Source organism: Chionomys nivalis, chromosome 8 (assembly GCF_950005125.1).
Source record: "Chionomys nivalis chromosome 8, mChiNiv1.1, whole genome shotgun sequence".
Taxonomy (NCBI): domain Eukaryota; kingdom Metazoa; phylum Chordata; class Mammalia; order Rodentia; family Cricetidae; genus Chionomys; species Chionomys nivalis.
Genome location: NC_080093.1, coordinates 29472009 through 29487338, shown reverse-complemented (window position 1 = coordinate 29487338; position 15330 = coordinate 29472009). Strand labels below are relative to the sequence as shown.

Here is a 15330-nt window from a genome sequence, read left to right as displayed (position 1 = left end):
ACGAGTTTACATTTCAGGAATTTATGCGAATGATTGGCAATGATAAACAAGGACAGATGATTGTGTTCCATTTGATAGAACTTCTGAAGAACAATGGAAGACTACCAAGACCAGAAGGGTGCCCAGATGAGGTAACAGTTTTTAATTAATTAATTTCTCGTGTATATGCGTGTGTGATGTGAGTGTGGTCTGTGTCTCTTTATGTGTCAGAAAGAGGTATGTGTGCATATGTATGATATGTGTGTTTGAGCGTATGTGTTTGTGTGTAGGTGGTGTGTTGTGAGAGAGTGCATGTATGTACAGGTATGCAAGCAACAGTGCCCATTGGAATCAGAGGAGAACTTTCTAGGATTGGTTCTTGCCTTCTGCCTTGCTGAGGGGGTCTCTGTTGTTTTCTCCTGTTGCACTGTGCTCTCCAGGCTGATTGGTCCTCACTATTTTCCACATGATTTTCTTGTCTGTTTCTTGTTCTGTTTTAGGACTGCTGTTGTGCCTGGCTCTTGTGGGTCCCAGGGATTGATTTTTGTCATTGGGCTTTAATGTCTGGTTCTTTTTATCCACTGAGCCATCTCCCTGATCCAACAGTGTTTTAATCCACAGGAATTATCCGCTTTCTCTTGTTTTATTGAAAACACATACAGATGATGTATTTCAAAGCATAGCCATAGCATTATTACTGGCTTAGGCAAATTAGCTGAGATCTCCAAATTCATATCATCCTCTAATTAGCATGGAACTTAGTGTTCATTCTAATTTTGTTTTTATTTTTCCCTTTATAGATTTATGTGATCATGACAGAGTGCTGGAACAACAATGTAAATCAGCGTCCCTCTTTCAGGGACCTAGCACTTCGGGTGGACCAGATCCGGGACAGTCTGACTGCTTGAATGAGATGGCCTTTACTCAGAGACCAAGTAGACTTCCAGAATCAAAGCAAAGCTCTGTAGCCACATTGCTGTGGACCCTTATCCACTCATCCTTATCATAATGCTAGCCAGAAGAAAATTTCAGGCTGTCTGCTCAGAACTTGGGAAATTTTATGAATTTTTTCATACATCATCTGTAAAAGACACTGCTAAAAAGTCGCAAGAAGCTCGTAGAGAGCTGCATGGAGCTCACTCACAGTCGCCACATCTCCTCCTCCGGCACAGGAAGAGAGCGGACATTTTCAACACAGCGTTTTGAAAAATGAAACAATTATAATGTAAATTTTGCAGTGTTAGAGATACACACAATATACATGTACAGTTTTTACCACATGGAGTGTACAATACTTTGGCATCTTGTGTGATTTACACAAGGGCTGGTGTTTATTAATGTTTTCTAATTTTTCCATAGTTTATCTATAATAACTTCATGATACAAATTAAAATGCTCAGAAAACTGAATAAATACCTTTTTTTCTTGCTTCTGTGCTGCTGTGTCAGGGCCTGTAGTTCCATGTCACTGTAAATATTTTTCAAAGCAAAAGAAACAAAAGTATAGTTTTATTTGTATAGTAAATCTAACCCTAAAGACTTTTGAAATGGAACAATCTTACAAAGACATAGCACAATCTATTTTCTTATTTGTTGTCCTGTGTCTGTTTATGGTAATTGTGATTTTACATAGGACTGTCTGCATCTTTTTCTATGACTATAGTGACTGATACTCTTTTATATTTTTGAGGTTTAAAGTGCCAGAAATACTTTGCTCCCTTGAACTGTTAACTGCCAATAACATTTCAGTCCCTAAGACCTGTTACTATATATTGAAGTATAAGCCATAAATAATTTGTAAAATGTATAAGCTCTTTAAGATGCATAGTGGGTTAAATATGAACAAAGGCTGCGTGAGGGGTCCCGAGCTCGCTGTTGCAGTGGTAGGAGAAATGTGCCTTCACCAGAGTCTCCCACATGGACAGGAAGTGAGAGCCTGTCCAGGAATGCCAGGAGTCTGTAATGTACGTCGTTAGAAGAGGAGAGAGGGCGCACATACTTCCAGGAGTCTGTAATGTACGTCGTTAGAAGAGGAGAGAGGGCGCACACACTTCCGGAGTCTGTAATGTACGTCGTTAGAAGAGGAGAGAGGGCACACACACTTCCAGAGTATGAGTAATTGTTATCTACTTTAGTGCTGCTCCGTTTTAGACAATGTCATGTCAAAAAAATAAAACAAGATTTTTGTGTGTTATTTATACAAGATTTTAAATATTTTGATAATTTGTTTTAAAAATTCTCTATTTTCAGTGGTGTATCCTATGTTTTACCTTGTACTTAAGAGCTTTGATCTTGCTGAAGAAGGGACAGCAAGAAATGCTCCTCACATTCTTTGCGACATTCTCGTAGATAGCAGATACAGAGATCAGCTGGGGGAGTGAGACTGGTGCGTCTTGTTTAGAGAAATTCTAATATCTTAATGGAAGTTAGATGTATTTTATGTAATTTCTGAATCGAAATACAGTTGATACTAATTCTACAGCATTTCAGATGAAAGTCCTGTGTCATATAATGTGATCATGATTAGGATTTTTATAGTAAAAGCAGATTTTTCAGAAAGGTCCATATAATTTTGCATATTTTTAAAAATAGTGGTATAAACTACATTTTGTTAAGCTTTTTAAAATACTTGAATTTTTACTTTTAAAGAATCCCACATACATATTCTTATATTTTAGAGTGTGATGACAATCTGACTCGAAAATTTTAAGTTGTTAAGAGACTTCATTTTCATTGAGAGTTGAAATCTTGATTTGAACAATACATATAAAGAAATTATTCCCAGACTTAGCTGCTTGGTTCCGCATGAGGAGCAGGTGTCAGGTACAATAAAATGTTTTTTCAAGTTACTATTTCTTAAAAATTGAAAAGTTTCTCCAGAGTTCTACAGTTATGTAAATGTTTGATGGTGCTGTTTGATAGTCATTAGTCAATTATCCCATATTATCATGGGTACTCGCTGTGGAAAATATTTATTTCTTTATGCTATGTGTGTTGCCAGTAGCACCACAGAATTTGCTCTGGAGGAGCAGCCTTCTTCCAGCCGTTTTCTGCCTTGAAGTGAGTGAGCTCTTATAGTTGCCACGTCTGGTGTGTAAGCTTTATCTAAACAGCCGTGTTAAGTAATAGCCATAAGGAAATACCTGGATTTCTGTATCTAGGGAGCCGTCCTCCCCGGGGTCGCCTGTGTGCCCCACATGTTGGCTACTGATTACTTCATTGGACCATTGAGAGTTCGCATAAGATAGGAAGGCTGCTAAAATAGTACAATCACAGTTGTACATACAGATGAAAGTGTTTTTTACCAAAGAATAAGAGAATGATATTTTTATTTAATTTAACTTTTATCGGGCAGTGGTGTATCTCAGTGATGGAGCCCTGTTGTTTTGAATTGCATCACCCTTATGATTTAAAGTGTCAAATTTTTTTCCAGTGTATACATTGACCATTTATACTTTGTTTTGAGAACTGTCTATTTGGTTAATTTACCTGGATAATTATTGACTGAATAATTTGTTTTCTGGTGTTTATTTTTTTAGTTGCTTGGATATTAATCCCATCAAATAGCTGACAAAGATTTTCTCCTACTCTGTAGACTGTCTCTGATTTATTTTGAATTGACTTGAGCAATTTACAAAAAGGGATTCATCTTCCTAGGTTTAGCTCCTGGGTATCCAGTTTTATCAGCAACTGCTTTGAGGAATCTATCCCCACAGAGTGTGCATTTTGTACCTTTCATAAAGATCAGGTCGCTGCTACTGTATCTGGTATCATCTGGAATTAGGTCATTTGGTGAGGACTGCATTGAATCTGTAGATCACATTTGCTAATTTGTCAGTTGCACAATAATTCTTAAGCTCCACGAACATGGGAGGTCCTGCTGTTTTCCTAACTTCTCCAGGGCTTGTAGTTATAATTGTAGAGGACTTTAACATCTTTGGTCAGTTTGGTTTTGAGGGTGTTACAACGAGATTGGCTGCTGAATTATCTTTAAGTCAGTTTCTTACTGGTGCGTGAAAACCACTGATTTTTATGTGTTAATTTTACGTCTTGCTGCTTTGCTGAATTGTTTGCTCGAGATGAGGTTCTTGGTGAAATCTTTAGAGTGTCAGATCATGTACTCTGCCAATGGGTATTTTTATATCTATGCCTGTTGCTATCATTTTATTTCTATCTCTCTATTGTTCTGGCTAAGTATTTGAGAATTATAAGCTCTACTCTTGAGTAAGACTGGGAACTGATACCTTTGTGCTATTTCTATTTTAGAGGAAACGCTGTTAGGTTTTCACCGTTAAGTAGAAACCACAAATACCTTGCCTTTTGTATTAAGGCATAATAGTTCTGTTTCTTTAGGACTTATGTCATAAAAAGATGTTGAATTTTGTCAAAGATTTTTTTCTTTATCTAGTCTTCTAAGCTTGTTTTTATGAGTTTTTACCTGCATTTATATATATGCACCATGCTCCCAGGGGCTAGAAGAGGGTGTTATATCCTCTAGAACTAGAGTTACAGACAGTTGTGTGCCAACATGTGGGAACTGGGAACTGAATTAGGATTCTCTGTAAGGGCAGCAGATGGTCTTATCCACTGAACAATCCAGACCCTATGTTGTGATTTTAAAAAATATTTTATTGAGAATTTTATACAATGTATTTTGATCATATTTACCCGAGCCTCCTTTTACCAGCCCCACTCCTTGCCCCTCCTCTCCTCCATCAAGTCCAGGCTGTATTGTTCAGCTACATTTGAGAATATATTGTGAAACTGATGGCTTTTTTTTTTTCTTCAGGTAGCATAAATATCACCTCCCAGAGCTAGGAAACTGAGTAGGGATAGAGCTTCTGGGAGAGTGCCTGCTTGGTTCCTCAGTGTTCTGTCAGTCCAGGTTGTAGAGTCTTCAGCAGTAGGTAGGGTCTTACTATCAACTTCGGGGGCTTACCAAGAGTGTTGGCAGTAGCCTGTAGTGTTGGAGGGAGGACTATGGGATCCCATTTGCCAATAACTTACAAAGAAGTAACCTACTCCTGGTACTGGGTTTTCTTGGTATTGTTTGTTTGTGTTTGCTGGTGTGCTAGTTTGGGGTATTATCCTTGTAGTATGGCTTCATTAAAACTTTTTAAATGTGTATATATTTAGGAAGCTGCTACGGTAGGCTTTCATATAGCTTTTTCAAAAGGTTTTTAGTTTTCTTTCTGCATATTCCTTCCCCTAGCCTGCCCTTTAAGATCTTTGGTGTGTGCCTTCCTACTTGCCTATCTGCCTGCCTTGTTTGCTTGTCTACTTTTTATCTGGTTTTGTTGTCAGAGTAATAGTGGATTCTTAGAATGTATTTGGAAGGATTTCTTAACGTTCCTGATTTATAAAAATCTCACCATATAGTCCTGGCTGGCCTGTAGCTTGCTATATAGAACAAGCTGGCCTCAAACTCACAAAGATCCACCTGCCTTTGCCTACCAAGTGCTGGGATTAAAGACATGGGCCATCATACCTTACCCCTACATGCCATAGGCAAGTTCAAAGGACAATTTGTAGAAATAAGTTCTCTCCTTCCACCATATTGGCTCCAGGATGACTCCAGGGATCAAACTCAAGTGGCCAGGCTTAACAGCAAGTATCCTCACCCACAGAGCCACCTCACAGAAGAGCTTATGTAAAATAAAACAAAAAAGGCAGAAAAGGAGAAAGCTAAAAGCTAGAAGAAACATCCAACCTAACGGATTTGCAAATCATAGCAACAACAAAAAGTAAACACACAAAAAGACTCAACAAATCATGACAGCACTTTGTTAAGCTCAGTGTCTCCACAGTGGAACTCATAGCTAATGGAATAGATGCCAAAAAAAGATTTCAGAGTCATACTTTTTTATTTAGAAAGATCAGTGACCATATACAGACAAATGGAAGAAGTAAAGAAATCAATTCAGAATCTAACCGAAGTGGGACAATAGACAATACTTTGAAGCAGAAATTGAGAAACATGGCAGAAAATTTAAATGAGGAAATAGGGACTCTGAACAAGAACCAAACAGGATTTCTATAAATGAAGGAATCGGTGAAACAAAAGCACAGTGTAAAGAAAGCATCAACAGACAAAACCAAGCAGAAGTACAGTTGTCGAGATAAACATGGCGTAAAGATAAAAGATAAAGCACAGGCAGCTTATTCAGTGAGATCACACCAGCAAGTTTCCTAAAAACAGAAAGAAGAGGACATCCAAATACAAGAAGCATTTTGTTTTTGTTTTTTGAGACAAGATCTCACTCTCTAGCACTGGCTGGCCTGGAACTCACTATGTAAACCAGGCTGCCATTGAATTCACTGCAGTCTGTCTGCCTCTACGTCTATAGTGCTGGAATTAAAGGCATGTACCACTATACACAGCACAAGAGGCAATCTAAATACCAAGTAGGCATGAACAGAGAAGAACCTCTCTCCAACATATAGTCAATCAAGATGCAAAAAAATAGTAAAATCTTTAAGAGAAAAGTACAAACTCACAAGAGTAACAACATCAAAATAACACCAGCTCTCATTAGCAGCATTAAACCAAGAAGGCACAGAATGACATATTTTGATCCCCGAGAGTAACTGTTAGTCAAGATTTTTATACCTCTCAAATTTACCTCTTAAAATTGATGTAGAAATACTAACATTTGAAGATACAGATTAAGGCAGTTCATGACAGCCATGACAGCACTGCAGAAAATACTTAAGAAATGAATGCTATACAAAAAGAAAAAGTCAGTCTCATCCATGAGAACGCAGGAAAAAATACATTTCATGAGAGGAATAGATAATCAGAGGAGAGCTGGAAGGAACTTATCATTTCCAACACACAAAACAGTAAAATTTCAATACTAATAGGATAGGAAGGGAAGAATTATCGATAACCCAACCAAATAGAACAACAACCAACAAAATCATAGGAAATAGTAAACCTTTCTTAAAATAACATTAAATGCAAATGACTTCAACTTACCAACTAAAAAATGAAGACAAACCACATTAGAAGACAAGATCCAACTATGTGTTGTCTCAAGAACATTTCATGGTCAAAGATATTCAAAAACTAGGAATATGGAGAACAGTATACAAAGCAAACAGAAGCCATAAACAAGTTAATATAACAATTCTCATATATGATAAAGAAGATTTTGAACTAAAACTAATTAGAAGAGAGAATATCAATATACATTTTAAAGAAAGGAACAAGTTACCAAGAAGATAGAAGAACGTGTATTTATGTACCAAACATTGGAGCTCCTAGTTTCATAAAACAAACACTAAAAGGCATGAAAAATCAGACATGACCAGATACAATACACTATTTTGGTTGCCATTCTCATCTTTGGATAGATCTTCTAAACTAAAATCTGGCAAATATTTAAACTATACCACAAACCAACTGGATTTAACAGATTTACAGAATATTTCATAGATAGGGCCTGTATGATTTCAGTAGTAATAAAAGCTTCTTTAAAATCAATCATGACTTCTATATAGCCAGTCTTAACAGATGCAAAACAATTAAAAATAATTCCTTGTATCTTAACATATAATGATAGAATAAAACTAGGTATTAACAGCAAGAGAAAGAAACTACAGAATACTTGAACATCAAATATACTTTTGTATGAACAGTGAAGGAGATTTTTTAATTCTTAGACTCGAATACAAATGATAGCACAATCAACCAAAACCTCCGCAAGGTAAGTCTAGTATCTGATAAATGCTTTCAGGCAAAGTTACATGATTCAAAACCATAATATATAGATCAGATCAGTACACCAACAATAAACTGGCCAAGAAAGAAATGAAAAATATCTATTCATAGTAGCTTCACAAAAATAATAATATCCATAAATAAATCTAATGAAGGGGGTTAAAGATCTCTACAATAAAATCCTTAAGATACTAAAAATGGGAATTGAAGATGACACGGGATGACGGAGATATCTCCTGTACTCCTAGTTCAACAGCATATTGTGAAGGTGGCTACAGTGCCTAAAGTAATCGCTGAATCAATGCAATTACCATCAAAATCTCAGAAACATTCCTCACAGAACTAGGAAGAAACATGCATAAGGAAACAGAAAGTTAAAAGAACCCTGTTGGCCGGGCAGTGGTGGCACACGCCTGGGGAGGCAGAGGCAGGTGGATCTCTGTGAGTTGGAGGCCAGCCTGATCTACAGAGCAAGTTCCAGGACAACTAGGGTAACAGAGAAATCATGTCTCAATCAAAAACAAACAATGAACAAAAAGAACACTGTTGGATAGCACAGTGCCTAATCTCAAAGCATACTACAGAGCAATGGTGACAAACCAGCATGGCACTGGCACAAACCAGACACCCATACCAAGGAACAGAGTGACAGAACCCAGAAATCAGTCCACACAGGTGTAAGCACTGTTTTCAACAAGGGAGCAAAAACATACACTGTGGGGGAGGGGGGAACACAGCTTTTGTCAACAAATGGTGCTGAGAAAACTGGGTATTTGTATGCAGAAGAATGAATTAGATCCATATATCTCACTCTGCACAAGTCTCCATTCCAAATGGATCAGGGATTTGACCATAAAACCTTAATCACTACAATTGCTAGAGAAAACACATCAAGATTCAGGCATAGGCAAAAGGGTAGAGGTGCTATCGTGATATGTAAGGTGGTGCACGCCTTTAATCCCAGCACTGGAGAGGCAGAGGCAGGCAGATCTCTGAGTTTGAAACTAGCCTGTTCTACATGGTAAGTTCCAGGACAGCCAGGACTCCATAGTGAGACCCTGTCTGGAAAACAAACAACCATATGACCTAGCAATACCACTCCTAGGTATATACCTAAAGGACTCAGAGTCAGTATATGAAAGATGCTTGCACGTCCATGCTTAAATCTGCACTGTTCACAGTGGCTAATCCAGCTGGTCATGAACAAGTGAACGGATAAATAAATGTGGTTCATATACACAACAGAATTTTATTCAACTCTAAAGGAAAACAAAATTATGACATTTTCAAGAAAACGTATTAGACTGTCAGTTGTTATATTAAACAAAGTAACCAAGACTCAGAAATACAAACACTATGTTTCTTCTCGTACAGTGGTTGTAGACTTTGACATTTACATATGTAAGTGTAACTGGGGAAGGGAAGAGTGGGGGAGAGAAGGCTTAAGGAAGGGCAAGGGTAATGGAATATACTCAACTCAAAGGTAGAACTGGGGGCTACTAGAGAGAAGGGGATGGGTAGAGCAGGGGAGCAATGGGATGAGGGAGCAGCGTGTGGGAGGAGGCTCAACAGAAACAAAATGTACATAAAGGAGCAATAATGAGACACACATTTCTCTGTTGGATGCTTACTTCGTCTTGGTTGTCAATTTAACTGGGCCTGGATTCAACCAAAAGGCAAACATCTGGCCACAACTGTGAAGGACTTTCTCAAGTGAGAAAATCTATTTGATGTGGTTTACACCTTCTGGTGGCAACCTAGATATAAAGAGGCCTAAGGGAAAAGGCTTAGCTTTTGCCATTTGCCTTCTGTCTGACAGTTCTTCTACCTTGTTAGTATGTTCATCTACACTGCTGCCACCGCCGCCGCCACTATATTCCTTTGCTGATGTCAGACCCCAACTTCTTCAAGCTTCCAATGGAGAGTAATTTGGACTGAAAACCAGTGGCTCTCCAGGAATCCTCCAGGCCTTCAGTACCAGACTGGGACTGCTGAAGCATCCAACTTTATGATTTCAGCATCTCCAGTGTGACGACAGCCACTGCTGAACTGCCCTGACTGAACTATGTAAGTCAATCCAACGAATTCTCATATATATCCATTCTATTGGTTCTGTTTCCCTATAAAACCATGACTGTATGTGTATACTTTGCTACTTTTAAAAACAAAAATCATTTTTTTGAAAACGGCAGGAACTTCTGCTTCCTCCAGCTAAAGGCTTGACAATAAGATCTCTTTTAAAATCGATCTCTACCCAGGGCCAGTGAGCAGGCCAGCAGGTGCAGGGTCCTTCTCCAGCACCTGCTTGCTTGGTGAACCATGGACCTCTCTTCTTTAACTTTAACTGTGCCAGGCTGTGAACCTCTGCAGTCTGGTGAAGCCTGTTTTCTTTACTCTTTGGCTGAAAGTTTTGCTAGGGGTAGAGGCTACTGTACCTACTATACAGGTGGGGCCTCTCTCTGTCCCTCCCTACTGGAATGCCTAGGTCTGATGTTAGGGTTCCATTTCTTTAACAAATCTGGTTTTGTCCACATCTAAAGGTAAATCTTCTAAATCTAAAGCCTTGCGGACCTACTCAAGCACGACTAGGCGTCAATTCCTGTCAGATTTGGTAGTTCTCTCCGTTTACAAAGTAACTAACTGCAGACTATACTCCGAAAGCAGCAGGAAAAACAGTTTACAAATGCACAGGAAATAGATGTTTGCGTGGAGAAGAAGCTTTGTTCCAAGACATAATGCAGCTGAAAAGGAATAGAAATGTTCACTGAGCAGAATATTACACGGCACAATTGGGAAGAAATCTAGAGAAAGCTTTGGCTGGCGCTTACCCATCGATGAGTGGGTAAGAATTCTACGCTGGAACCCCCAGATTGCGATTTGCTCAGCTTTATGTCATTAAAATTATTTCACCCGGGGCTGGGACGGTGGCTCAGCAGGAAGAGGGGCATGAATAAAACTCCAGGCCCTATTGCAGTATAATAGCTTCTCAGAGAGGGGAAGTCAGCGGCTTTAAGTTGCTGCGACAAACTGGCTTCCGGAAATGAGCATAGTAGTTATGGACGTGGATATGTATATTATGTAGGAAGAATGGATAATGTTCCATATTCCATTTAAATGCAGCCTAAGAATTTTCAACCATAATGACAAAACCCAAATAGGTAATTTCAAAATGTCAACATGGACTGTGACACTTATAGTAGCATCACCTTTAAAATACGTATGACAAAAAGGAGCCACTAAATACCTAGATGCCTGGCACCACCATGAGACACTGTCAACTGCTCATGAGTGTTCTCCCGTTCAGTTCACAAAGGCATAACCTACAAGCATAACTTCAAGAACTAATAAGTGGTAAATTAGACACAGAAAGTATTTATTAAGCTAGCATGGTTTCTACGATGGCTTGTACATCTCAGTCACCAGTGATGCTTGTGTTATCGTTAAGTTTAAAAATCAACATACGGGAGACATGCGACGGCCAGCTCTTCTTTTGTGCACCCTTTAAGACAGCATTTATCTGAGAAACCTCTGCGTTTCCTCTGGGGATGGATCCCCCAAAATAAACTGCTGAAGGCATTGATTTTGTTTCTTCTTTTCTCCTGAAGTTTCACACGCTCAACATTGGGATGGACATCACGGGATGAAAACTCTTCTGTCTTCTCAGGAAGCAAGTTGGACTTTTCAAACTGATAGTCAGGCGGGACCCGGAGTTCCCAAGTGTTTATTGCTTTCTCCTGAGAGGCAGATATGGGGACTGTTGAGAGAGAAGGAAAGAAAAATTCTATTTATTCAGATCTTCTATTAGATGTGACTTTAACATTAGAATACTAAAATCAGCTAATTATTAAAAAAAATCGTTTGAAATAAAGGTTGGGAGGTACAATTGTCCAGAGGCAACACACTTGATCTAAAACAGGAGAGGACTGAGCAACCTTCGACTATTCTGTGATATTTTTTATTACAATACCACTCACATGGTGTAGAACTCAGCATTTCACAGCAGTGAAACCCATGGTTCCTAGCAGATCTACAAGCTTGTGCCACCATCAGTGCTATCACATCCTGGAACATTTCTTTCAACTCTCAAAACCAATAACAAACAAACAAGCCAGCAGCCCCCACCAACAGTCTCTCCCATGCGCTCTCCCTCTAGCGCGGGGCAAACCGTCGTCTGTTTTCTTTTCCATGAATTTCTCTAGTCTGTACATTTCACACAGGGGTAGCTTCCGCTGTGTGGTCATTTTTGTCTGTCTTTCAATTACCACAATATTCCCCATGTTTATCCAGGATGTCATACATGCTCCTCCTTTGTTCCTTTCATGGCGAAATGACTCCCCATTGCGTGGCTTTCCCATATTACATTGCACTCATCCATCTGTTGGGTCCTGGATATTCTGGTTGTCTTCAGGTTTTAGCTATTATGAATAACACTGCCATGGATATTCATGCCCACAGTTTTACGTGTTCACGTTTTCAGTCCTTATGGGGATAAACCTAGGAGTGGAACCGTTAGGTCCTGTGGTGCTGCTATCAACTCCATGGCATCCTCACAGCACTGTGGTATTTCTGAGCATCTTCTCATGGGCTTCTTGTGTGTCGTCTTTGGAGAAATACCCATTAAATCTCACGTTCATTCTTATTTGTTCGTTGGTTGCCTTTGTTAGATCCCAGTCAGACTGCCTTTTTTTTTTTTTTTTTTTGAGACAAGGTTTCTCTGTAGTTTTGGAGCATGTCCTGGCACTTGCTTTGTAGACCAGGCTGGCCTCAAACTCACAGAGATCCACGTGCCTCTGCCTCCCGAGTGCTGGGAGGCCACCACCGCCCGGCTTAGACTGCCTTTTTATGTGTAGGTTATAACTAAGCAATAGAAGCAAAATATAAGAATGTGAGAAGCTGAGATGTACAGATTTGTTGTCATAGTGTTCATAACTCAGTCGTCATTGGATCTGGATGATAGAAACTAAAATAACTCCTGAATATAATTATCTGGAGGCTTTGTGGATGTTCACTGTGGCCATATTCAGTTCTTCCTAAGAGGACATTTTTTTCCAGCTTCGTGAACCATGCTATGCATTATGCAACTCTATTGTAAGTTCAAAGAAAGAAACCTAAGGGGCTGGAGAGATGGCTCAAAGGTTAAGAGCATTGCCTGCTCTTCCAAAGGTCCTGAGTTCAATTCCCAGCAACAACATGGTGGATTACAACCATCTGTAATGAGGTCTGGTGCCCTCTTCTGGCCTTAAGGCATACACACAGACAGAATATTGTATACATAATAAATAAATATTTTTAAAAAGGAAAGAAACCTAACATGATGGGTGATGATTCATGGCATATGGGAAAATTAATCGGGCCAGTCAGATTCCTGCATTTTAAAATTAGAAGTAAGTAATAAGAAAAAGAAGAGTTAGTGCGATTCAAGACTGAAACGATTTTATGAGGCTTGTCATAGGATAAAGGACATAATACACATGAACAAAAAGAGAGAGAGAGAGAGGGACAAGGAGGAGGAAGAAAGGGAAAAGGAGGGGATAGAGGTGTAAGGAGCTGGGCCTTCTGAATTCATTGCTGGGTTTTCATTTCCCCTCTTCTTTCATTGTGAGGTTTTGTCGGGGACACTCTGTCCCTGGAGCTAGGGGACTACCCCTTTCTGCTGCTATTGTGATTAATAAAACAGAATTCTAACTACACTAAACAAGAAAACAAAGATCCAAGGGAACAGACTACAGTGAGAAGAGAAGAAAAAGTATGGAGAGAAGCAAGATTCCGGAGAAACATTCATTAAACATTTGGAATCAAGATGAAATGGATTCCTATGAAAAATTAAACCTACAGAGATACACAAAACCTAAGTCCTTTAATGACAAAGAAATCAAGAGCATAACTAGTCACCCCCTAGAAGATGCACACAGGTGGTCTTCGAGGTGGGGTCCACCTATTCCTAAAAAACAGTAATTTACCAACAGTTCCATTTCATTTTAGGAAGCTCGTTAATAATCCCTAATTCCAAACCAGGTAAGAAGACTGAGGGGTTTTTGTTTTGTTTTGTTTTTACGTTCTTATAAGTCATTTCTCTTACAGAGTTTAAAGAAACTATGAAATTAATTAAGTAAATCTAAAATACATTTTACAAACATAGGAGAAAAGCTTATATCAGAAAGGTAAGGGTAGGTCAAAGTCACAAAATGTGTCAAGGCTAATTCACGGCCAGCCAGTAGCTGTTGCAGTCAACAGAATTTTCACCACTTTGAGCTCATTTCTTAACATCCGTCCCCATATAATCTCCCTTCCCACCTCTCTGCATAGATGAATTAGCCACCAGGATTCGGCTCATCTGCTCTTGCCCACTCCGGTCCTTCCCTGTGTCCTTTATTGATTTCCACTCCACATGAATTGCTCTTTGCTTTTGCGTTCTTTCCACTATTAGCCATTCTGAATGAACCCTACTGACCTTCACTGATTCTTTCGCTTCCTGTACAGGCTACCCAGACCTCCTTGCTGTTCGCAGTAGAATTAAGATAGAGCTGCCTTTTCCCTGCTGTTTCCTCTAAACAAACACCCTAGCCCCTGGATTCATTTTCTACTGTCACGACGCGATGCCTGGCGGTGGCTAATTTTCAATGAACAAAACTGAACTTAATTCATGATTTGTAGATGGCACAGTGCCCAAGGACCTTTCTGTAACTTCATCCCCTAGTGGAGGTGCAAGACAAGAGCGTGGGAACAAGCGGCGACAGAAGGACGAAGTTGATTTCGCAACAGATCCACTCAGGATAATTCACGTCTGTGATGATGGCCCGAATCCACTTCAAAGGCATTGAGTCCCTTTCACTAGACTTCCCCTCCTAACACTGCGGCTGGGGGATTTAGCTTCTAACTCATGGAATTTGCACACATATTCAAATCACTGCACCCTCTTTTGTCAAATGTTATCTTTTTAATAAGGCCTACTCTGACCACGTTATTTCTTCTAGATATGCATATTAGATTGTATGTTTTTAAAATTGTCTTTACATGTATTCTAGGCGCAGCTTTCTATCTCCTGCAGAAACTCACTGGCAGAGCAAAGTAGAGTCTAAGAAATGCTCACTGACGAGCAAACGCACATCCTCCCTTCAGAGTTTTACCTGGGTTTGTGAATCTTCCCCAGGCTGAAGAAGGGATTTGGTCGGGGCTGAAGGTTTTGATTTCAGTCTGTAAGGAGTGGTGAGCGAGATGGGTCAGAGGAGTTTGGTCGTCCATCTCGAACTGGCTCCAGTCAGTTTGGCCACACAGTTTTGTAATTTCTATCAGCAGGTGCCTGCCGCACAGCTTCCTAGGTTTGCTCTCTTGCTCCTGGGAGAAAGCAGACAGTACGAGTCCAAGCCACAACACACGCCCTGAACAGCACAACTGCTTCATCCCTGGGCTCCGCCGCAGTGCCAGGCCCTGCAACGGCCGGCCGTCGCCCCGCCCCGCCTCCTCCCCACCACGCCACGCCCCTCGCCACGCCCCTCCCACGCAGCCCTGGCTATCTTTTCCAGAACACTGAGGTTAGGTATGTGGTGTTCCAGGCGTGCTTGGACTTCCGGCTTGCAGGAAGTTGAAGAAAACAGGATCTTTTTCGCCCAGAAATAAGAAAAGAACGTC

General features: G+C 39.9%; 2 protein-coding genes across 3 annotated transcripts in view; one reads left to right on the top strand and one right to left on the bottom strand.

Moving 5' to 3' along the window:
- The window catches only part of Jak2 (Janus kinase 2), a 63774-nt gene extending 60208 nt beyond the window's left edge, over nucleotides 1-3566 (top strand). For both annotated transcript variants that reach the window (XM_057777619.1, XM_057777618.1), the window contains exons 24-25: nucleotides 18-131; nucleotides 780-3566. In XM_057777619.1, coding sequence (XP_057633602.1) covers nucleotides 18-131; nucleotides 780-887 — 222 coding nt within the window. In that variant the 3' untranslated portion in view covers nucleotides 888-3566. The remainder of the gene's footprint in view (nucleotides 1-17; nucleotides 132-779) is intronic.
- Nucleotides 3567-11147: 7581 nt separating this feature from the next.
- Insl6 (insulin like 6) lies at nucleotides 11148-15102 on the bottom strand. Its single transcript, XM_057779851.1, has 2 exons — nucleotides 14829-15102; nucleotides 11148-11455 (listed from the first exon to the last, which is right to left on the bottom strand). The coding sequence occupies exons 1-2, from the start codon at nucleotides 15100-15102 to the stop codon at nucleotides 11148-11150; spliced, it is 582 nt and encodes a 193-aa protein (XP_057635834.1).
- Between the last annotated feature and the right edge of the window lie 228 nt (nucleotides 15103-15330).

What these genes read in the sequence shown, in the direction of transcription:
- Insl6 (XM_057779851.1), bottom strand. Translation starts at nt 15,102, where the DNA reads ATGAAGCAGTTGTGCTGTTCAGGGCGTGTGTTGTGGCTTGGACTCGTA. An exon ending in GGGAAGATTCACAAACCCAG is followed by an intron (nt 11,456 to 14,828) that starts GTAAAACTCTGA and finishes CTCTCTCAACAG; the next exon opens with TCCCCATATCTGCCTCTCAG.